At 41.6% G+C, this 22,576-nt stretch overlaps 3 protein-coding genes across 3 annotated transcripts; 2 read left to right on the plus strand and 1 right to left on the minus strand.

Moving 5' to 3' along the window:
• The first annotated feature begins 941 nt into the window (after window positions 1-941).
• Window positions 942-6,204, plus strand: LOC121190933 (short transient receptor potential channel 2-like). Its single transcript, XM_041051947.1, has 13 exons — window positions 942-962; window positions 1,385-2,077; window positions 2,182-2,382; window positions 2,482-2,646; window positions 2,753-2,927; window positions 3,040-3,240; window positions 3,337-3,499; window positions 3,616-3,708; window positions 4,055-4,247; window positions 4,330-4,457; window positions 4,556-4,628; window positions 4,776-4,893; window positions 5,308-6,204. The coding sequence occupies exons 1-13, from the start codon at window positions 948-950 to the stop codon at window positions 6,201-6,203; spliced, it is 3,114 nt and encodes a 1,037-aa protein (XP_040907881.1). The 5' UTR covers window positions 942-947; the 3' UTR covers window position 6,204.
• A 1,685-nt stretch (window positions 6,205-7,889) lies between these two features.
• On the minus strand, window positions 7,890-13,403 carry LOC121191232 (ribonucleoside-diphosphate reductase large subunit-like). The gene is made up of 18 exons (XM_041052385.1): window positions 13,245-13,403; window positions 12,434-12,522; window positions 12,114-12,291; window positions 11,707-11,807; window positions 11,545-11,604; window positions 11,419-11,458; window positions 11,160-11,322; window positions 10,903-11,044; window positions 10,713-10,796; window positions 10,432-10,593; window positions 10,216-10,295; window positions 9,928-10,129; window positions 9,632-9,781; window positions 9,314-9,535; window positions 9,150-9,226; window positions 8,897-9,032; window positions 8,519-8,803; window positions 7,890-8,429 (listed from the first exon to the last, which is right to left on the minus strand). Exons 1-18 carry the CDS (start codon window positions 13,261-13,263, stop codon window positions 8,238-8,240), a joined length of 2,382 nt encoding a protein of 793 aa, XP_040908319.1. The 5' UTR covers window positions 13,264-13,403; the 3' UTR covers window positions 7,890-8,237.
• Window positions 13,404-14,175: 772 nt separating this feature from the next.
• On the plus strand, window positions 14,176-22,271 carry rnf121 (ring finger protein 121). Its single transcript, XM_041051389.1, has 9 exons — window positions 14,176-14,332; window positions 15,619-15,656; window positions 16,025-16,166; window positions 16,397-16,551; window positions 16,683-16,790; window positions 18,824-18,944; window positions 19,113-19,246; window positions 20,521-20,622; window positions 21,146-22,271. Exons 1-9 carry the CDS (start codon window positions 14,255-14,257, stop codon window positions 21,264-21,266), a joined length of 999 nt encoding a protein of 332 aa, XP_040907323.1. The 5' UTR covers window positions 14,176-14,254; the 3' UTR covers window positions 21,267-22,271.
• Window positions 22,272-22,576: the final 305 nt, after the last annotated feature.

A 22,576-nucleotide genomic window follows, 5' to 3' on the forward strand; every position in this document is an offset into this window, starting at 1 on the left:
CCTGTTTCACAAACCTGTGTCTAAGCTCGTGGGTACAATGACCATCCACTCCATGGTTGACTAGAAGAACGGATATTTGTTCCACTGAAAATGTATTTGACCGTCTTTTAAACACAGTATTAAGTTTCTATCAGCTGTCTGGTAGGCACACATTTAACAATGAAAGACAAACATTTGTACTCTGCTGATGGTAAATATGAATTGTGTGTTGTCAGTAGCAGTACCTATCAGAGCAGTTACACAGCTGAAACGACATGTGGCTGATTACTGAAACAGAGATGAAAAAGAAATCCAAGCTTAGGGTTATATTAAGAGACTGAAATGTTCAAAGCAAGATGAGATAGCGAGAGACAAAAATAAAAATGTATAATTTTAGTAACAGGACAGAAATGAACTTCCATAAAGCAAACTGCGTGAAAAGAGACTAGTGAAAATAATCAGCAAATCTTTTACTTGCTGCTCCTTGTTTTTCCCCACTGCTGTGAGCTGCTTTCAGCGCCTCTGGGGGAAAGTAATGACAGCTGCTGCCTGTTCAGTAACAGCTACCTTAATTGTACCATGGCACTGTTTCCAGTGGGGAGACCAGAGTTAATTCCTGTTTGAATGCAGGAACAGTTTGGTTTGGGCCCAGCCAAGCATGAAACACTTCGAACCGGTTACATTTTAATTGGCCTTGTCCCATGGGGGTGGGGGGGGTGGGCTGAAGTGTGTTATTGAGTTTGTGGGTGCTGGTTCCACGCAGTCAGCTGGTAGCACATGATCGCAGGACACCAAAGTGCTCAGTCCTCCTCTGATTGGAGCTGCTTGTGAGATCTTCTGATATCTCTCACTTTCATCACTCAACTTGAACATAGCTGGAAAAAATACATATATATAGTTAATGTCTCCAGAGAACGTGACTGTGTTTTCACTTTAGGATCACTTTAGGTGTTGTTTTGTCATCGGGAATGGAAAACCTCACGGTAAGCAGAGTTTTTAAATACACATGATTCTTTGAAATTTTCAGTTAGTAGATTGGAGTTAAAAAATGTTATAATGAGGATAAAAATTTGGCTAAATCTAAAGATGTTGTGCTCCAACTATCCTCTAAACCACTTTTTTTTAATCATTCAGAATATTTAATCCATGTTTTATGAGTGAATTGTGTTTTTCTCGACATCATGTCCCTGGTTATGCACTCATTTGTAGTATGTATCATGGTTTTTTTTTGTACATCTTTTAACTTTCCCACAGAATCTTTTATTTTATCCAAACTTTAATTTGCTTTTTATGAAATCAAATTGTAAGCTGCACTTTTCCCTGATATCTGACATTCATTTCATAAATGTGTGTAAATGGACATCTAATACTGCTGCTGATTGTCCCGTGCTGTCCTGTCCCTCAGCCAGAACAATGGCGCGAGATCATGAACAAGAAGATGCAGTTCCCCCCGGAGCTCATCAGTGCAATTCAGGAAGGGAAAATAGAGCTGCTGTGTGGACTGCTGAAGACCGGTGACGGCATCATCCGCCAGCTGGATGAATCTGAGGACCGCCAGTGGAGAGAAGCCCTCAACCTGTCCATCCGACTGGGCAGCGAGGATGCCATGGATGCCCTCCTGCAGGGGGTCAAGTTTGACTTCCGTCAGATTCACGAGGCCCTGCTGGTCGCTGTGGATACCAACCAGCCCAGGGTGGTGAAGCGTCTTCTGGACCGCCTGGACCAAGAGAAAGGAAACAAGATGGACGTACGCTCCTTCTCTCAGGCCATCTTTGACCACTCTATTGACAACTCCCAGTTTGCCCCCGGTGTGACTCCTCTGACCTTAGCCTGCCAGAAAGACCTGTATGACATAGTCACCATGCTCACCCAGAAAGGTCATGGCATCCCTTGGCCACATAAGATATCCTGTGCCTGTTTGGAGTGTCGTAACGGGCGGCAGTATGACCTGCTGAAGTTCTCCTTGTCTCGTATCAACACCTACCGTGGCATCGCCAGCCGTGCATACTTGTCCGTCACCTCTGATGACGCCATGCTCAGCGCTTTCAGTCTCAGCAGAGAGCTCCGCAAGCTCTCGCAAAAGGAGCCGGAGTTCAAGGTCTGACGACATTCCTCGACATCTCCGCTCACCGTTAATGTTGGGTGTCTGTGTTGTTGCTTGACTTTGACTTCTGTGGTGCCTCTGTCTCCCTCTCTCTGTAGCCTCAGTACCTGAGCCTGGAGCAGCTCTGTCAGGAGTTTGCAGTTGAGTTGCTGGGCATGTGTCGCAACCAGAGCGAGGTGACCACGATCCTTAACAGCTGTGGAGACCAGAGCCAGGATGCCTTAGACGAGCAGGCCTTTGAGGAGGGAATACCCAACCTGTCACGACTGCGGCTTGCTGTCAACTACAACCAGAAGCAGGTAGCTAAGATGTAAGATACAGAAACTGCTGCCAACCAGAGACTAGTACAAGAAGCCATATATTTGATCCATAATTTCTCTCACCCTGTCTGGGTGTAGTTTGTGGCACACCCAATCTGCCAGCAGGTACTTTCGTCAATCTGGTGTGGGAACCTGGCAGGCTGGAGAGGCAGCAGGACGGCCTGGAAGCTGTTTGTCTCTGTGGGGATCTTTCTCACCATGCCCCTCCTCTGCCTTGTCTACTGGATCGCACCAAAGTCTAAGGTCACATTTCCCCCAAAAAATCTCCAAATGTAGAGGTTTCTTGCACTTAGGCAGTGTTTTGAATCAGTTTAAAAGTGTCACAGACTATCTTTTGTATTTTCACCAGGTAGGAAAGATCCTAAAGATTCCTGTGATCAAGTTTCTCCTGCACTCAGCCTCCTATCTGTGGTTTCTCATCACATTGCTTGGGGAATCGATAACAATGGAGCTATATCGAGACAAATTTGCTTCCCGGCAGCAGAACATCCTGCATAGCTCCTTCCACATGGTGTGGGTGGTTGGTAGGTTCACCACGTCTTTTTGTTTTTACTTCGTTCTCTAATGGCACGCATAAAAAAACTCATACATGCAAACAGGTTTTAAGTCTGGCTCACACTGTGCTGTAACATGCAGGATTCTTCTGGTATGAGTGTAAGGAAGTGTGGATCGAAGGGCTGCGGAGTTACTTCCTGGACTGGTGGAACTGCTTGGACATGATGGTTCTCAGCATGTACCTGGCGTCCTTTGCGTTACGTGTGCTCATCATGCTCAAAGGTTACTTCCTCTGCCACGATCATAACGGCGCAGAGGAGTGTGTTTATTTCACCCAGACTGGTGAGAAAATCATGTCACACAATTTATCCAAATTGATTGTTGGAAGTCTTTTTAAGTTCTTACTGCTCAACCTGTCTGCGTGAAATTGTCCCACAGTGCGTGAGGACTGGCATCAGGAGGACCCCCAGCTGATCGCGGAGGTGCTGTTTGCAGTGACCAGCATGTTGAGCTTCACACGGCTGGCGTACATCCTGCCAGCACACGAGTCTCTGGGAACCCTGCAGATCTCCATAGGAAAGATGATTGATGATATGATGAGGTACGAGCACTTTTTTTTTTCCTCTGGCAATATGCATGTTTTAATATTGGTTAATTCCTAGAAGGGAGTTCAGGGCACATGATGGAGCCAATGGAAATGTTTTCTTTCTTTTTCAGATTCATGTTTATATTGATGATCATTGGAACAGCCTTCCTCTGTGGCATCAACAATGTCTATGTTCCTTATGTCATCTCTCCACATCTTGGCAGGTAAGACTCTGTGCTGACTCTGTGAGGCTAGAATTAGGTGCAGCTGCGTAAGTATATTTAAAGGAGCAGTTTGACATTTTGGTAACTACGCTTAGGTGGCTTTTTACCAAGAGTTAGATTAGAGGACTGATCACCAGTCTCCTCCTAATGTGTAAAAACATTAAATTGTGGTTTTAATGGGGAGGTACTTGTGGAACTATTTCTTGGCAGGTATCAGTGACTCCCTGGAAACTTGTGAGGTTGCCCCAGTATCGGTCTCAGAGATCTGTCAGGCTCTGTTCCATGCAGTATGCTCCTCTTCTAACCATGGTTAGTTAAATAATCATAACAACACTCTTCACTGCAGATTTAATGAGACCTTCCACTTCTTATTCTGGACCATGTTTGGCGTGGCCAACCAGGACTACGTGGACATGCCGCAGTTTGTGTTAGCGGAGTTTGTCGGGAGGATTCTTTATGGCATCTTCACCCTTGTCATTGTCATCGTCCTGCTCAACATGCTCATTGCTATGATCACCAACTCCTTCCAGAAAATTGAGGTAAAGAGATTTTTTTTATGTCACACCTGGAATAGTAGAAAACCTACTAATGATCACTGATACCTCAACATTTTTATTTCAGGACGACGCAGACGTTGAGTGGAAATTTGCTCGGTCAAAGCTGTACCTCAGTTACTTCAGAGAGGGCCTCACCATGCCCGTACCCTTCAACATCATCCCCTCACCCAAAGCCGTCTTTTACATCTTAAGGTGAGCTCTAAAGCTTCAAAGTACTTTTAGCACTGCAAAGACACATAATTGATTTTGTAGGGGTTTTTTTTATTAATTCAATTCAAATTCTGTTCCAGGGGTATTTTCAGACGAATCTGCTGCTGCTGCACTTGTAATTCAGAGCAAAAATATCCCCCGATAGCCTCTATGGTAAATGTGTGTTTAATGCTCACATACAGGAGTCAGTATGACTGTGGTAAAAGAACAATTCCTGTCTACACATTATTTACTAATCATACTCTGTGCTGCAGCGTACGACATTAAACATATTTTATGTTATCTGTGTTACGTAATAAGTCCAATGATAAGGGATCTGAAGACAGCCAGCTTCCTTACCGGCAACAAGTGATCAGGGCTCTGGTGCAGCGCTACATCGAGTCAGCTCGCAGGGAGTTCGAGGAAACCAAGAGGAAAGGTAACTGTGACGCTGGTACCAGTCTGTCAGGTTTTAACACTCAGACAGTGATGAACTCAGAAGTCCTGTTGGCTCACAGACCTTGTGCGTGTAACCCCCCCCCCCTCTCTTCTGCTTTTCTAGTTTTTCTTTTCTAGAGTGATATTTCCTCTCATAAAAAGTGACAGGAAAAAAGAAAACACTTTTATTTGCACAATTTTTAAGAATAAAAACAATAAATAAGACTCAATGCTATTGCTCTGCGAAACAAGCTGTGTGAACTGATCTGTGTCGTGTTTCTCCGGTAATTATGGCATTTGAGCCAAAAAATCACATTTTGATTCAACCTCCCAACCTGTATGAAATGAACAGAATTAATTATCATTCAAATGTCTCACTGCTGTGTTGTGATTGGAGTATATTGTCTTCCCTCAGATATCGGTAATCGCATCACTGAGCTGAGCAAAACGGTCTCCAGGATGCACAGCGATTTGAAAGTGCTCCAGCAGCTTCTGGTGGATGATGGACACATTCCAAATGATGCACTGACCAAAGATGGCTCCTCCATACTGGGGAAATACATCATTGGTGCCAAGAACAATTTCAGAGGTTTTAACACTAGACAAGAGGACAAAAACACATCACTTCAAGTGACAGTGCACCATGAAACAGAAGAGGCAGGTAAAGAAAAGGCTGACTCAGATACACAGCAGGAGTCAGACACACAACAGAATCAGGTGCGTGAATTCGAAGCAGAGGGACCAAAGCAGGTGACAGACTGTGATGTGGTGAAGATGGAGGAAGGCAGAGCTAAAGCGGAGCTAGGAGATCAGGAGGAGACTGAGAAAACAGGGCAGGTGGAAGAAGACAAAAATGAAAATACTGACAATAAAGTGACAGAGGAAGGGGCAGCAGGAACGAGTTTTAATAATGCTGAAGAAAAGGTGAAAGCTGAGGCCACACAGGATGAGGTGGAAAACATAAAGACAGATGAGATACTCGCAGGGGCGAACTTGGATGACAAACACACGGAGACAACTGCTGAGCAAGCTGAGAGCACCAAAGTCAGCAATGAAAAGACAGACACGAAAAAATTACTAAACAAGTTCAAAGACATAGAGCTGCAAGACAAGAAAGTGGAGGCAAGATGGATAAAGGGTAGAAAGTTCGAGCACAATGTAGCAGAGAAGTCTGGTGTCAGGGAGAGCAACCAAAAGCCTGGAGTGAAGAAAACCATTCCCTCGCCAACAGGCAGCAGCAGCTCCCAGGACACGGGCTTTGGTTCACAAGAAGGGGAGGGATCGATCGATGGGGCGCTAGTCAGGCCGTAACGTTACAGACGTCCCATTTTAAAAAAATCGCACTGACTTTTTCAGGGTTTGGCCCTTTGGTCACCTTATCCAATATTTGGGAAGAGGGTTTGTTCCGTTGGCTGCACAAATAATCAGTGACTGCTTTGAGATATGTGATTTCAACAGACTGCAACAGTTTGGGTTTTCCCATGGCCTCCAGCTTCAAAGTGAAGCTGGAGCTAAAGGTGTTGAAATGCTGTTCCAAAGCTACCTATTTCAGCAGCCACGGACCAGACTGACATAAAAATATTTTTTCCAGCACCTTGACCCCTCTAGTCTAGACTAGAAATTCACCGGCACTTAGGTTCTTGACAAGGTGTCTTGGAAACTAAGTGCCTGCAAATAAAATGTCTGTTTATATAGAGAATATTTTATAATCTAATCAGCCTATTGTCATGAAATTTGTTGAGTACGTTTATTAGTTTATTTGATTTGATTATAGGATTCCACACTTCATCCACACACTCGAATGCCTTATCCTCTAAAAAGCTAGATTTAGTCATGAAATTGAATGAATTTTCATTCCACTATAGAAACAAATTTCAAATGGCATGTTCACATTTTTGGAAATAAGGCTTTTCTCTTATAGTTACATATCAAGAAAGAGATTGTGTTGTTGCCAGTTATCTTATGTTAAAATGACCAATGGTTTTAACTCCAAAAAAAAAGTCAGTGTACACCTTATTAGTAGGGGGTTATTTTTCAGAGTAGGGAAAGTCTGTCACAGCTGGATGCACTGCTCGTTTACAGTGGGTGTCCCTGTCCTCCTCACTGCCATTTTCCAAGTTCACTGTTAAATAGCAAAGATTCTCTGTGGGTCACTCTGGTTTCTCGTTATACAATATTCATATGTCTGAACAAAATAACCTTGTGTTTAATTAAAGTTTTGCACAATAAAGTTTTTTTGTGAAACAAATACCTAAAAGTGTTTCTTTCCCTTTGGCTTTTTGTCTCTGTATTTCATTAACTCTGTCCTCTGAGGTTATGAATTAATTTAGCCTTAGTGTTTCTTTAGACATATAGGTGGCAGACCTGAATGTGATGCTACACTGTGACAGTGCAGGTCTCAGCTTGCTTTACACCTACTGTTCCCGGGAGGTTGCATGCATGAACACCACACCAGTTCATTAATTCATCACCTGCAGCATCTCCTGCCCCAAGGCACACTGTATCCAAACTCCTCCAGTGGAAAAACACCTTGGCATGTAGCCCTTTGTTGCAGCGCTGCGTGATGGATGTCATCACCATTTCCACTTTCATTTTTGGTGTTTGAGCCTGTTTTGTCCTGATCTGCCGGCGGAATTCAGCACAGGAAGTTAAAACATATTCCTGCATTATTCACCAGCAAACAATAATTCATGTTATACTGGCATGTTGTATCACATTCACCATCCTGTTACAGCAGCTGTTAAAACGTCCCCTGTGACAGTAAAGCTTAATTACGCTGCCTTTTATTTCCTAATAAACAAGAAATACTAAGATCAGCATGCTACTCACTCATTCTTATTTTCCGCATTATCTATGTACATTTTTTTACGTAGCTTCGATAAATGCAGGTCTGAATATGTATAATAACACAAAGTACATATAAATGCTCAGGTTCTGAGAAATAGCTCAAGACTGACATATTCTTGACTATACTGTGAAAATGAAACTGAAATTAAGACCATTGCGTGACAAGTTTAATTTTCCACACACCTAAAATACAGACCAACATGGGGTTTATTAATCCGACCCACTTATTACAAAACTGTTTTATAAAAAGAAAAGTGACTGTTAATTCATTGTCCCTTATTAATGCTATACATACAACAAACACCTCAGAATGAAAATTCACCACATATTAAATAAAAACTGCAAAGATTTGTGACTTGGAGACAGCGGCATATGTAAAACACTTGATATGACATCCTATACAAATAAAAAGCACCAGGTGTTTCCAAAAAGTTCTTTTTTTTTTTGTAAATGGGGAAATTTCTGGGTAAGGGGAAGTGTGCTTGTCTGAGTGAACACTTAAGAGCCACACATCAGGCATTCATCTCTGTTCGCTAAGGAACAGACCATGGCAGCGGTGTTGCGCTCTTTGGTCTCCTCCTCCTCGCTCTTGGCTGACTGGGCCTCCTTTAGTTTCTCCTTGTTCAGGGTGAACTGAATGGGGTTGGCAGCGGGCTTTGTCCGTAGGTAGTACATGCCAGTTTTCAGGCCCTGCAGAGAAAAGAATACAGGCTTTAAGATGTTTCTTGGACTTACAATGCAGCACACATCAAGCTAGCGATCCCTCAGTCCTGACTTACCAACTTCCAACCATAAAAGTGCATGCTGGTCAATTTGCCATAGTTTGGCTCTGCAATATGGATGTTCAGGGACTGGCTCTGGTCAATGTAGGCACCGCGATCTGCTGCCATCTTGAGGACAGTCTTCTGGGATATTTCCCACACAGTTTTATACAGCTGCTTCAGATCATCAGGGATCTCTTCAAGATCCTGGATGGACCCGTTGTGAGCAATCAGCTGGTTCTTCATTTCGTCACTCCACAGTCCTCTTTCTGTGAGGTCCTTCAGCAGGTGAGGATTCACAATCTATAGGAGAGGTAGACATTACAATTACCAACCCATCCCTCTGTGGACACACGACTCTGGAGGGAGAAAACAGCGAATTCATTCAGTGCTGACCTGAAATTCTCCCGAGAGCACCCTGCGGGTGTAAATGTTGCTGGTGTACGCCTCAATGGACTCATTGTTGCCCAGGATCTGGGCAGTGGAAGCCGTGGGCATTGGGGCCAAGAGCAGACTGTTCCTCACACCGTGTCTGAGAACACACAGGAGTTGGGGGAGAGAGCAAGTCAGGGATGAGCTACAATCTTCTCATACAGTAGATATGAGATGAAAAATATCAAGAACAAGGAAGACATTCAGGAAGACTTACTTGGCAATTTTCTCCTTCAATGCGGTCCAGTCCCACAAATCTGTTGGGGTTTTCCCCCACATGTCATACTGAAGGATCTGGAAAAACAAAGTCAGTTAGGACCTGAGCCCAGAAACAAAACTGCGAAACTGTATCCCAGAATGAGAAATGTGAAAACTACTCACCCCCTTGCTGACAGGAGAGCCAGCGTAGGTTTCATAAGTGCCGAACTTCTCTGCCAGCTCACAGCTGGCCTCCAGGGCAGAATAGTAGATGGTCTCAAAGATCTGGATGTTGAGTAGCTGGGCCTCTGGGCTTTCAAATGGATAACGCATAAGGATGAATGCATCAGCTAGGCCCTGCACACCGATCCCAATGGGCCTGTGGCGCATGTTGGACCTTTCAGCCTGTAAAGCAGGACAGAGGAGCCATTTGTTAACACTGATCACACAAGACCCGACCGTATGGTTAATACAGAAGCAGCACTAGACAAGAAAGCATACCTCAGGCACTGGGTAGTAGTTGATGTCAATAATCTTGTTCAGGTTTTTGACGATGACTTTGGTGACAGATGCAAGCTTTTTGAAGTCGAAGGTCCTCTCTGGGGTGACGTACATGTTGAGGGCAATGGATGCCAGGTTACACACTGCAACCTGAGTTAAAGAACAGACAATTACATTTTAAAAACAGTATTAACAAAATTATTTTGTGGCTCGAATACAGTTTACAGTAACAAGAAGCTAAATCTAGGTACCAATATTATTTATATATTTATATATTTATATCTTCATCCCCTCACCTCATCTTTGCTTGTGTATTCTACTATCTCTGTGCACAGATTGCTGGATTTGATGGTGCCCAGATTCTGCTGGTTGCTCTTCCTGTTGCAGGCGTCCTTGTAGAGCATGTACGGTGTACCAGTTTCCGTCTGTGACTCGATGATGGCGTACCACAGCTGCTGAGCCTTCACCACACGCTTAGCCCTTCCCTCCTTCTCATATCTAACAACAAACAAGATTCATGGGACGGGTTAGCGCTGAGAAATGAGCAGATCATTGAGAACAGGGTTTGGTGTGCTGAATCTTACCGAGTGTAGAGCTCCTCAAACTCCTCTCCCCAGCACTCCTCTAGTCCGGGACACTCACTGGGGCACATCAGAGACCAGTCCTACAAGAAGAGCAGAGGAACCATAAGACTTTTCCCAAAACTGTAATGTTCAACATTTCAGCAGAACATTTAGTGCAGTTCAAACTGTGACCCATGTGGGGTCTGAGTTAGGGCAGTGAATTCTTCCAGTATTCACCTGATTGCTTTCCACCCGTTTCATAAAGAGGTCTGGGATCCACAGGGCGAAGAACAGGTCTCTGGCCCTCTGCTCCTCTTTACCTGTGTTCTTCTTCAGCTCTAAGAAGTCAAACACATCGAAATGCCACGGCTCCAGGTACACAGCGAAAGCCCCGGGTCTCTGAACAGGCGAACACAGAGAGTCAGGTGATTAAACTTCCTTGTCTAGACACTAGAATTGACTCTAGACCAACAATGTCAAGCCACATTTTTGTGTGTGATGTAAATGTTAGTCTTTACCTTGTTGCCACCCTGGTCAACATAACGTGCTGTGTTGTTGTACACGCGAAGCATAGGAACCAGCCCATTGGAAGTGCCATTTGTCTGAAATACACAAACCACTTTAAGTAATATAAAAACTAACATGGTGTAAATTAAAGCTCCTCTGTATCTCCTTTATTTTCCTCTCCGTAACATGTACTTTGCTCACCCCAGCAATATAGCTGCCCGTTGCTCTGATACAGCTGACTGCCAATCCAATGCCTCCAGCTGATTTGGAGATGAGAGCACACTGCTTCAGTGTGTCGTAAATACCATCGATGCTGTCATCCTTCATGGCCAGCAAGAAACAGCTGCAAAAACCCAAACGAAGTAGGTTAGAAAAAAAGTCAAGTTTAAAAGAAAGCATCAGACATTTGGTTAACTTTGCTCAGGGCCTATTCATGCCAACACCTTTATAGTTCATACCTGGACAGCTGCGGCCTGTTGGTGCCAGCATTGAACAGTGTAGGTGAGGCGTGGGTGAACCACCTCTCTGACAGCAAGTTGTAGGTCTCAATGGCTGCATCAATGTCTCCTTTATGAATCCCGACAGCCACTCTCATCAGCATGTGCTGGGGTCTCTCTGCAACTGCAGAAACAGAGGTTAATTAGAAATCTAACAAACAATTAAAAAAAAAATGCTAAAGTTATTGCAAAAAAAAAAAAAAAAAAAATCAACTCTCACCTTTGCCATTAATCTTCAACAAATACGACCGCTCAAGAGTCTGTTAGGGAAAAAGGACAAGTAAGATTTATACACCAAGGATCTGAGAGAGATGTCAAATGTATGACTAGTGAAAAAAGTAATAACCTTAAACCCAAAGAAGTTGTAGGAGAAGTCTCTGTCGTAAATGATGGCTGAGTTGAGGCACTGCAACGAATAGAGGACATTATGTTAACACATGCAAAACATAATGGCAGTGACTTCACATTTGAAAACATGAGCAAAATATATCATCAGAGGATGACGTACAGCCTTGTTTGCAAGGACGATGTCGAGCGTCTCCTTGGAGATCATAGGAGAATGGCATTTATTCAATGGGTTGACATAGTTGTACAGGTCTTCCATCACATCTGCAAAAGTGAAAACGGAAAGAAAGTATAATGTCAGTAAAAATAATTTAATCACTTTATTAACAGTGTGCAGTGAATCGTGCTAGCATTCCATGCACTGTTTTATAGAAGAAGACAAGGATCACATCCGCCACTGAATTTAATTAAACACAGTTTTTGTGAAAAAGATAAAGGGTGCTATTACACACAATTAAACTAAAATAAACAGTAAAAAATAAAATTAAATAAAAAACAGTAATTACAATTACACAAATCACACAACTTGTCACAGAGTAGTTTTTATGTTATCTTAACACCTTAACTCACCACTGAACACTTTCTTTGTCTCTTTGTGCAGGTTAGACACAGCTATTCGTGCAGCCAGGATTGCATAGTCAGGATGTTTGGTGGTGAGTGTGGCGGCAGTCTCTGCTGCCAGTGTGTCCAGCTCCACAGTGGTGACTCCACTGTACAGACCCTGGATCACCTTCATCGTAATCTGGGCCTGCAGAAACAGAGGTAAAAGGTTAGGCTACACATGGCAGAGTATCAATCATCTGAAGTCGGCCTGCACCCTCAGTCCAGAACATTCTTTTTTTTTTAACAATGAATTTTGCAAAGATAGCTTCAAAGTGGTTTGAACTTACAGGGTCCACAAAGTCAGAATTGAGTCCATAGCAAAGTTTCTGAATGCGAGAGGTGATTTTATCAAAAGTAACCCCCTCCTGACGGCCATCTGAAATACAAAGACCAGCGTTAGTAATACTCCTCTTATGTGGTCATTCTCTGAAGTGCAGTACACCTCCAGGGTAGTTGATGAAAATAATTGCAATGGTATAACACACCACCACAGCCGTCAGCTGTTAATGGGATTTCCTCATACTGATTAGTTGACTCAGATGAAGCCCACACTGAGCACCTGTTCAGCCTGTTATTATGGAAACAAAAGGAGGACACCTTGCTGCTTCGCGCCATTACAATACCTGTCAACAATAACCCTGTTCTTACACATTACTTATCGAGTGGATGGGCTGTGAACCATTTCACTTTGCATCAGTGGCTAGAGAAAAAAAAAAGTTAAAGTCTCTGCTTTGTCGCTGCTAAAAAGCGCACTCAACGTTAAGTTGTGTTCAAAATGGACATAGGACAGGCAACAAACGCGCACACTGAAAAAAAAATACTCTCAGCTTTTGTCCTTTTAAAACTCTTTGTTTGACGTCTCGACGGAAACACACCGCTCAAAAAAAAAAAAAAAAGGAATCATAAAAACACTTTCTAACATGACTGAAACTGAGCTGAAGACTAGCTGAACTGTGCTAGTTTTTTTTGTAGTAATAACAATTATCATAGCTTTTAAAGTTTTTTTTTTTTTTCAAAGACTGCACACATCTCCCGCACTCTAAAATTGCACTACTTGACAGGATTTGACAGCAATAATATTAAGGTTAGCCACTATACCTCGTTTAATCACATGCATGTTGGCAGCAAAGCAGCTGAGGTCCTCAGGCAGTCGTTGTTATGGTGTTATATCCTCGGCTGGGACACTTGAAACGAATAAAATTAGTGTTGTTATAGCAGGTTATTACACAGTGAGAACAATCGGCCAGCACAGTTGAATCTCAAACTGAGAGCGCCAACAATCCAAAGGCCGGTTACCGTGCTTTGTGTCAGCGGCTCAGCCAATCAGAGAAGAGTCACACAGGCGTTTGAACCAATCACAATCCATCACTCGGGCCTCTTACTTATTCCGGGTCGACTTTTTCCGGGCGAAATGTGGCGGGAGATTTCCAAACAACAGGTCTGTCTTGTAACGTATGATTATCTCCTCTGTTTCAGCAGCAGGACTGCTGTTTGCATCATATGTTTTGCAGTTACATTTCTGAAAATGAGTAGTTGTGAACAGTTGTGGAAAGTAATTCAGTACGTTTACTTAAGTACTGCGCTGAAGTCCTGTTTAGAGGTACTTGGACTTTACTTGAGTGTTTCTATTATATGCTATTTTAAACTTATGATCTGTTACATTTCTGTGGGAAACTGTGTGCTTTTTACTCCACTGCATATATTTGACAGTTTTATTAACTAATTACTTTGCAGATCATTAATATATAATATGATTAAGTAATTATTTATGATGTACAAATGCAGAACAAAGCTTTTTTTAAAGCACCACCTTTACCAGCTGCAGCATTAAAAACAATAAGTTTCTTTTATTAAATGCGAAAGCATTACTTTGTGTGTTTCCACACTGTTTTGTTATTTTTCTTTTGCAAAAGTACTGGGTACTTCTTCCACCAATGTCAACATCTAATATTCATTCACCATCAAGGTCTACGCTCGCACAAACAGGTTTACAACTTAATTTAATTTTTCTTCGAATTGTATTTTGAAGGGAAAGAGAGCCGGAAGTGACCGTCTTAGGTTTGTTGCTAACGCTAATGGACCCGGAAAGGTAAAGCAACACTCCGAAGATGGCCGGGGTGTTTGAGGTGGAGGTTGATGGTGTAGAGCACGACCATGGACTGGAACATCACGATGAGCCGAACCAGGTGAGAGTAATGTGTCACACCGAGGTATAATGATAGATAAAACAGATGGGGATGAGTTTATACTGGGGTGATTACCGGTGTTATTTGCTACTCACGGTTTTAGCTTAACATAAGCAGCTAGCCACTGTTGCACAGCCATCTGTTATCAAACAGTGATATGGTGCATAGACAATTGCCCTGTACATTCAAGAAATGTACAGGGCAAAAGAAAGATTGCACGTCGTTCAAGAAAAAGCACAGGGCAAGCGATAAACTCCGCAAGGGCCATCTGGCAATGCTAAGCTAGCCAGTCGGCTAACGTTCAAATCATGCTCTTATCTTGTCAATGTAGCCGACATGCGATATTTCAAAATAAAATTGGCATTTATTTGAGCGTTTACCACACCCGAATATACTGCTACGTTCAGAAATGTTTGATAGCCCGACTTATCAACTGTACAAATAAAGCTGATGTGGCTGATCGGGTCAAAGGTCACTCATTGGTTTGTGCAAAGGGCTAGGTGGTTTATCAGCGTCAAGTCAGGGGAAGTAAATAAACTACTTCCTGTGGGATTTCAGTGTTATGGTCACACCAAACCTAAGTGTCTTGGTAACGTCAGAGCAGATGCTCACAAAGCGTAAGACTTAGTAAGCACCTGCAACATGAACTGAAACCAGAATTTAAAGCCACTTCAGTTTGTTATGTGAGGTGTAGGTGGTAAATGTGCTGCAGAGGTAGAATGGCTGCATGGCTGATATTACAATAGGATGATAAAATACACTTTAGATCCTTGTGCTTAGTCCACTGATGAACAAGTGTATGTGGTTTGAATGGAAAACTGTAACTGGGAGACTTAATTTGCCCCAAGGGCCTGTTTTCTTTCCCTGTGTCTTAGTATGTATAATGATAAGAGAATGTACAAGACAAGTACTACAAAATGTTCTGCTCTGATGAGTGAGACTTAATATTTTTAATTATGTGTGGGGCAACTTTTTACGTTTCACACGCCCGTCAGCAATGTACTGATCCATGGATAAATGCAGTGATAATAAATGAAAAAACAGTTTGCATTGTACACAACAGGATGTGTGATTTGAACAATAAATTGATGTGAACCCAGCTTTGACACAAAAGCCTCCTGTACAATCAAACTTAAATGCTTTAACTGTGAAGTGTGAGAGGTGATGCTCAATGCAGTAGTTTAGTGTGATTATTTTGTTTTGTCTAAACAGTATTATTAGTTCGTTTAGCTGCTTATTTAAGTGTTAACAGTAATACTCATTGTTTTGTCTTTTTCTGTCTTTAGTTTGATGTGTCCAAGCTTTCACCTGAAGAAAAGTGGAGGTTTGTGTGCCTTTATCACAGTTTTAATGGATCATGCATTTATTTTTGTGACACACACACATACATATACATATACATATACATATATATAAATATATGGTCTCACCCACAGTAAATCTTTTGTCTGTTCCTTTTTTGTGTGGATAATGTATATTCTGACCAGTTTCTGTAACATTTCATGATTTTTGCATGTTAAAGTTCACTTGTTTCAAACAGTTCCCAGTCATTACCACTGGGAGACACCCATGCGCAGAGCTGTCTAATGCAGCTTTTAAGACACGCCTATCTTTCATGATCATTATGAATCATCAAACCGTGTGGTGCTTGGTTACGTAATATTAATCAAGTATGTTCTCCTTTTTCCACAGGGTGGAGCATGCAAGAATGCATGCCATACACAAAGGTCATGAGGCCATGCACGCAGAGATGGTACTCATCCTCATAGTCACCCTGGTTGTCGCCCAGCTAGTCCTTGTGCAATGGAAACAGAGACATTCAAAGTCATACAATGTAAGGAACAAAAGATCCGTAAGCGAAATGTTTGAAGTTTTATTTGCAGAGTTTGGAAATGCCATCGCATGAAGATATATAATTAAAAGGATTTGCATGTTTTGGATACAGAAACAATTTCAGTGTGAGTTAGAAGGGTTGCATTTATGTTTACACAATGTCTGATGGTGGTAACTTTCTAACTCTGATGTACATGTATCTTCTAACATGTACGCTCTGCTGTCTTGCAGCTGGTGACTCTGTTCCAGATGTGGGTAGTTCCTCTCTACTTTACTACCAAACTCCACTGGTGGAGGTTCCTGACCACGTGGTTTATCTTCTCTGTCATCACGGCGTACATTTCCTACCGTGCCACTCGCAAGCCGCTGGCCTGCACCACACCAAGGTAGAACCATCATTTACACCATTTACCATATCCTGTAAATTAACAGATCTTCCTTTCCATTAATGAGGAGTGAACTGTCCAGAACATATTATGACCATATTCTGACAAATTTCTTTCCTTGGCTTCTGTAGGTTGGTGTATAAGTGGTTCCTCCTTCTCTACAAGATCAGCTATGCCACAGGAATAGTTGGCTACAGTGTCGTCATGTTTACACTTTTTGGTATTAACCTAATATTCAGGTATGCACCGTCAGCTCCACCACACTTTACTGGTGTTAAATGAGTCATTTTTTCTAACCTTTTATTTATTTTTCCTATTCTATTGAACCCCATAACTGTTCAAGACATTTCATAGGATAGTTACTGTTAAAACTTTCTTTTTTTAATAGCCTTTTTTATCAGTCACCATTCCTACAACATTCATCTGAATACCCAATTGATAGGTGTTTTACTCATCTTTTTTCCTTTTATTTAATTTCTTTTATCTGTCTCTGGTTGCTTCTTGCAGATATATGTACTGAAGCACTGCATAAACAGTGGAAATCTGTACTAGATCCGTAGGATGATAGAATTTGTCTGACTTTATCAGGAAGAAAGAGAAAACAATACTCTTTTACTGCCTGCATCATGACCTCAGTTGAATGTATTTAAAGGTGGTCACATGGCGGTCACATGGCAGTCTAATGATGGTCACATGGTGGTCTGTTCATATGACAAGTAAACATTATACGATAAGTTTGACAATATGTTGTCATTGTAACATACTATTTTTTGCTGTGACGTACAAACACACGTAGTTATTTCAGAAACTTCCATTGAGATAGGAAATGACAAATGTTTCTTCTTTTTGTTCCTAATACTCGGACAAAGACGCTCCAGACACAAAATCTGCAGGAGGAAGTGAAATTAAAGTTTCTAATTTTAGATGAATTTATATATAAAAAGTATAAAGGATAATGTCAGAGGTTAATTACTGTATTTACAATTGATTCAGGTAATAATATTAGTTTTTTTTTCGCTGCTGGGTAATCTGTATGGGTGTGATTTTTGTCTCTGTTATATTATTACATTTTACTTCCTAAAGGAGACTCTGAGTTTAAAGTAAAGGGTAGATAAGAACAAATCTTGGGCATTCCAAGCAGAGCTGGAAATGACCAGTCAATTAATTGACAGAGAAAATGAATCTGCAACTTGTTTTGATAATAGATTATTATTTTTTTAAAGAAAAAAAATCTGGTTCCAGCTTCTCAGGTGTGAATATTATTGAACAGTCAGTTCATTTATTGATAAAGAATCCAGAACAATTGGTTATAATTGGTTATGTTTGTATTAGTTCAATGAGGCTGCAAATTATCAACACAGATATAGAGAGAATATCTAATACACCTTAGTAGTAACAGAAAATAAGACAGAGGATCGTTACAATTGGACAATGAAGGGAGAAAGTCCGCAGTCCAGACCTTTCCTGAGATTCGAAAGGACTGTTTAACGACTGGGTTCCATGAGCTTCTGATATTGAATATCAGCCTGCTTGGGTCTGAAGACGTGCTTTCCGTAAACAAGGATGTTTACTGTTCCAAATAAAGGATATAATTAATGGGATCGGGCTTAAAGGGCAGCCATGCTGGGTTGTATGGTGTAGGCCAAAATATTAGTAGTGACTGTTAACTCAGAGGCTAAAGGACGGGTTTACAGCAGTTTAACGCAAGAAGAGAAAACGGGAACAAAACCAAATTTGGACCATTCCAGATGTTACTTGCTTCACTTAAATGAAGCCATATGAGCCTGCTGTTTTAAAACTAAATGAATTTAAAATTATGGATATGTCATATCATAAAATGGATCATGAGCAACTTCTTAGTTGATATCACAGCTTGCTGTGGGATTTTCTACCCTTCATAAAGAATGAATGTGCACTTTTTTAAAGAACAGGAAGGCACCACCTTTACTCTTCATATGTACCGGTATCCTTCCCTATTGTCACGGCTTAAAAATTTTCCACTTCCTACCAGAACTGTCACCTAATTCGGATACTTCCTTGCCTTTGAGACTGAGTCTTTTATGATTTTTAGCATTTGTACATGTGGTCAAATATGACAAATAATGTTTTAAAACATTTGAAGGTGTTTTGGGGCTTCTATTATGGCATGGCATTAACACCAAATATAAAACAGCTGTATCTGTCCTCTGGGGTAAACGAAAGTTGACATTGAAGAGACCTGCAGCAAGATTAGTCAAAGCCACGATTTCCTTACTGTGCCTTCTCTGTCCAGGATAAAGCCAGAGGACGCAATGGACTTTGGCGTTTCACTGCTATTCTACGGTCTGTACTACGGGGTCCTAGGAAGGGACTTTGCAGAAATGTGTGCAGACTTCATGGCTTCAACCGTTGGGGTAAGTGGATCCGTTGTAGACACTCTATGTTTCTGTGCCCTGTTGAATGATTGTAAGCTAAAATTTAATTGTGACATTTCTCTCTCTCTCTCTCTCTCTCTCTCTCTCTCTCTCTCTCTCTCTCTCTCTCTCTTTTTTTTTTTTTTAATTTTATTTTAATTTTTTTAGTATTACAGCGCATCCGGCATGCCAACCAAGCACCTCTCTGACAATATCTGTGCTGTGTGCGGTCAGCCCATCCTTGTAGATGTCAGTGAGGAGGGGATTATTGAGAACACGTACAGATTATCCTGCAACCATGTGTATCCTGCCTGTCAATTATAGACAAATCTTCAAACTTTTATCTCTCTTATCAGCGAAAGAAGTTAGGGCACACCATGGAGAATTTCATTTCCATAAAAGGTATTGTCATGGATTAATGTCAGAATTGCACCACACACTAAATTAGCAGCCTGCAGAGTGACTTTGACCTTTATGCCAGACTGTTGATGCTATGACTGTGTGTTCTTCTGAACGTACATTACTTCCCCTCACTATTATCTTCTCCTGCTTGTACACTGTAAATAGCATGCAAGCTTATCACAGTGTTTTTTTGTGGGTATTTTCCATACCTGTGTGCTTTCAAACTGACCTCTTCTACAGTCGAATATAAACATCAAATTAAACAAGGAAGAAATCCCTGTTTACAGATAAGAATAGAGAATTTGCATGTTGGTGTATGGTGTTGGTATGGTTAATAGTCAGAGCACAAGTCACATGTCAGCAGGCCGATGTTATTAGCTGATATCGTCACTGTTATAATATTTACTTGTACACTCAACAAGCACTTTATTAGGAACACCAAACCAATACTGGGCCTCCCTTTGTTCTCAAAACAATCTCAGTTCTTCAGGGAATTAATTCCACATGATGTTGGAATTATTTCTTTGAGACTCTGCTCTGTGAGAGCTCTATGACATGATTTCATCATATCAGTTCCTGCAGATATGTCAGCTGTACATTCACGCTGCCAATTTCCTCTTCTACCACATCCCAAAGACGTTCTCTTAGATCCAGACCTGGTGCCTGAAATCATAGTCAGATCCATGAAACCTGTTTGAGACAACAGTTTGCTTTGTGACATGGAGCATTATCATGCTGGAAGCATCCATTAGAAGATGGGAAATTGTAGCCATAAAGGGTTGCACATGGTCAGTAACAAGGCTCCGATAGGCTGTGGCATCCAAACCATAGTTTGAACCATGAGCCCCAGCAGAAATCTAGATTCATCAGACCAGGCTACATTTTCCCTTCCTTCAAATTCCCACTGCAGCCTCTTCTGTTCTTGTCTGACAGGAGTGGAACTCAGTGTGGTCTTCTGATGTTGTGGTCCATGCGCCTCAAGGTTGGACGTGTTGTTCTGTTCTGGTTATCTGAGTTAGCCTTTCTGTCATCTCCGACCAGTCTGCCCATTCTCAGGAATATGCAGGTGTTCCTAATAAAGTGCTCTGTGAGTGTGTGTTGTGAGATGTGCATTGTGTACTGGTTTAAACTGTTGCTCACATACTCCTGTGCTGAGCCTTAACTTCATATCCAGGTTCCATGAGTTCTGCATAAGAGGATGGTGTATCGTCGGAAAGAAGCAGATGTGCCCGTACTGCAAAGAGAAGGTGGATCTGAAGAGGATGTTTAGTAACCCGTATCCTTCTTATTCTGTTATTCTCTCACATGAGCTTTACCTATTGATGTTTTTTTTTTCACTGAATCTTAATAATTCCTGAGTTAGGTCCCAGAGGTCATACAGAATGATATGCAATGTTCATGCGCAGACTGTTCATAGGATACCGCCTCATGGAAAGTACCTTCACATCTAAACCTGAAGTGGGCATTTTCAGCCACAGAGATCAAATCAGTGCTCAGGAAGCCTGGTCATGCCAAGTTACAGGAGAAGGATGTTCTTCTTGTAACAGAGATGACGTTCTAACAGTAAAGTGTATGTGCACTTTTCAGGCTGCTTATTGCAGGATGTTAGGATATTTTAGGTTGTGTACCAAGTTCTTGTTCCCTTTTGTGGTTCAGAGTTCAGACTCCAGGAAGCTGTGACAACTGTGCAACTCCATACACTAAATGATTCTTTATGTTGGCACAGATTCTCACCATTTTGTGAACTATTTCTTATTGCTGTTGAAATTTTGTTTTCCTTAACCCATGGTTTTTTTTAGGTGGGAGAGGCCACATGTCATGTATGGACAACTTTTAGATTGGCTTCGGTATTTGGTGGCTTGGCAGCCTGTTATTATTGGATTTGTGCAAGGTATCAACTACGTGCTAGGTCTCGAGTGACCTGTGACGGGCGAAAATGGACATACACACCATACGGAGAAGATATGCACTGGCTCAAAAGACTGAGGGCCTAACATTTGAACTAAAACACCAATAAAAAAGTGTCTATACTTTTTTGTATATATTTATAGGCACATATTATCTGTATTTACGGTTTATTTGAATTTTATTAGTCATCTGAATTTGGATGTCAGTGTCAATTTCCCAAGATTTGCTTCACACGGCGTTACACCTTAATAATTGGTTTGTGCATCTTACAGTGTAGTAAAGCAGTTCTCAGTCGTCAGAGAGGTGCTTTTTACTAATTTATGTCTTAAGTGTGTGTTAATACCTTGTTAAAGGGTCATGTAGAGTTTTTCATCCTCATCATTAATCATTACCAAATGGAAATCCTAAGCATATGCAGCATTAGTCATTGTTTCCTACACAAACCCAGTATCCACAGGCTTCCTCCAGAGACATTTTGCGACCGTGTCTCCTCATGTAATCACTCATATGGCCCTTTGACCTGCTGGCCACAGATTCTATTCTTCAGACTGTAGTGACACGGGTGAGAGTTTCCTAAGCACTGGCTGTCATCCACCATGTGAGCAGAGGCCTTGTCATCAAGTGGGGAAAAAAAAATAATGCGCTCGTAGCACATAAACAGAGGATTCCTCATACAGAGCTTGCTAAGCTGGAACTTCTTGTTACTGGATTTTAAAATGTCCCCGTTGTATTCATGGACACTCATTCTTATCAACTTGGCAAAACAGTCTTTGCTTTGACCCTTTGTGCAATATCGTACTTTATTGAGTTTGTGTGATTTCAGTAGGAACAATGTCACTGTCTACCAAACAAAGTCACACACAGTAGTTATATTAAAGGGTCTGTTCACTTAAATTACAGAAAGTTCTCACTTAGCTGGACGTGTATCTGTCCATGTAGATAGTTTTGGTTGAACTCTGTCAGCTGTTTTCTTCAGAGCTACTTTCTTACCCCCCCACCACCCCCGTTTCTGTTTCATAAAGACGAAAGTCCTTACGAAACAGTGTGTTGTGTGGATGACTCAGAGTTTCATGGAAGACACACTGATGTGAGAATTTTAAGATCTTTTTTCTATGCTGCAGGAAGCTGAATTTTATTCACCTGCATTTTATTGGGGTGGCAGCAGAAAGCTTAGCCACATAAAAAAAACCAAAATATATCTGCATGGCTAGATACTGCTGGAGGTGAGAAAATGTTTTTTTCTGTAATTTGGCTGAACTAACAGTTTTGAAATTGGAGCGACCCGGCAAACACAAACTTAGAAGCTGAGAAGAAACCAGCTA

The sequence above is a fragment of the Toxotes jaculatrix genome, chromosome 12 (assembly GCF_017976425.1).
Source record: "Toxotes jaculatrix isolate fToxJac2 chromosome 12, fToxJac2.pri, whole genome shotgun sequence".
NCBI lineage: Eukaryota > Metazoa > Chordata > Actinopteri > Toxotidae > Toxotes > Toxotes jaculatrix.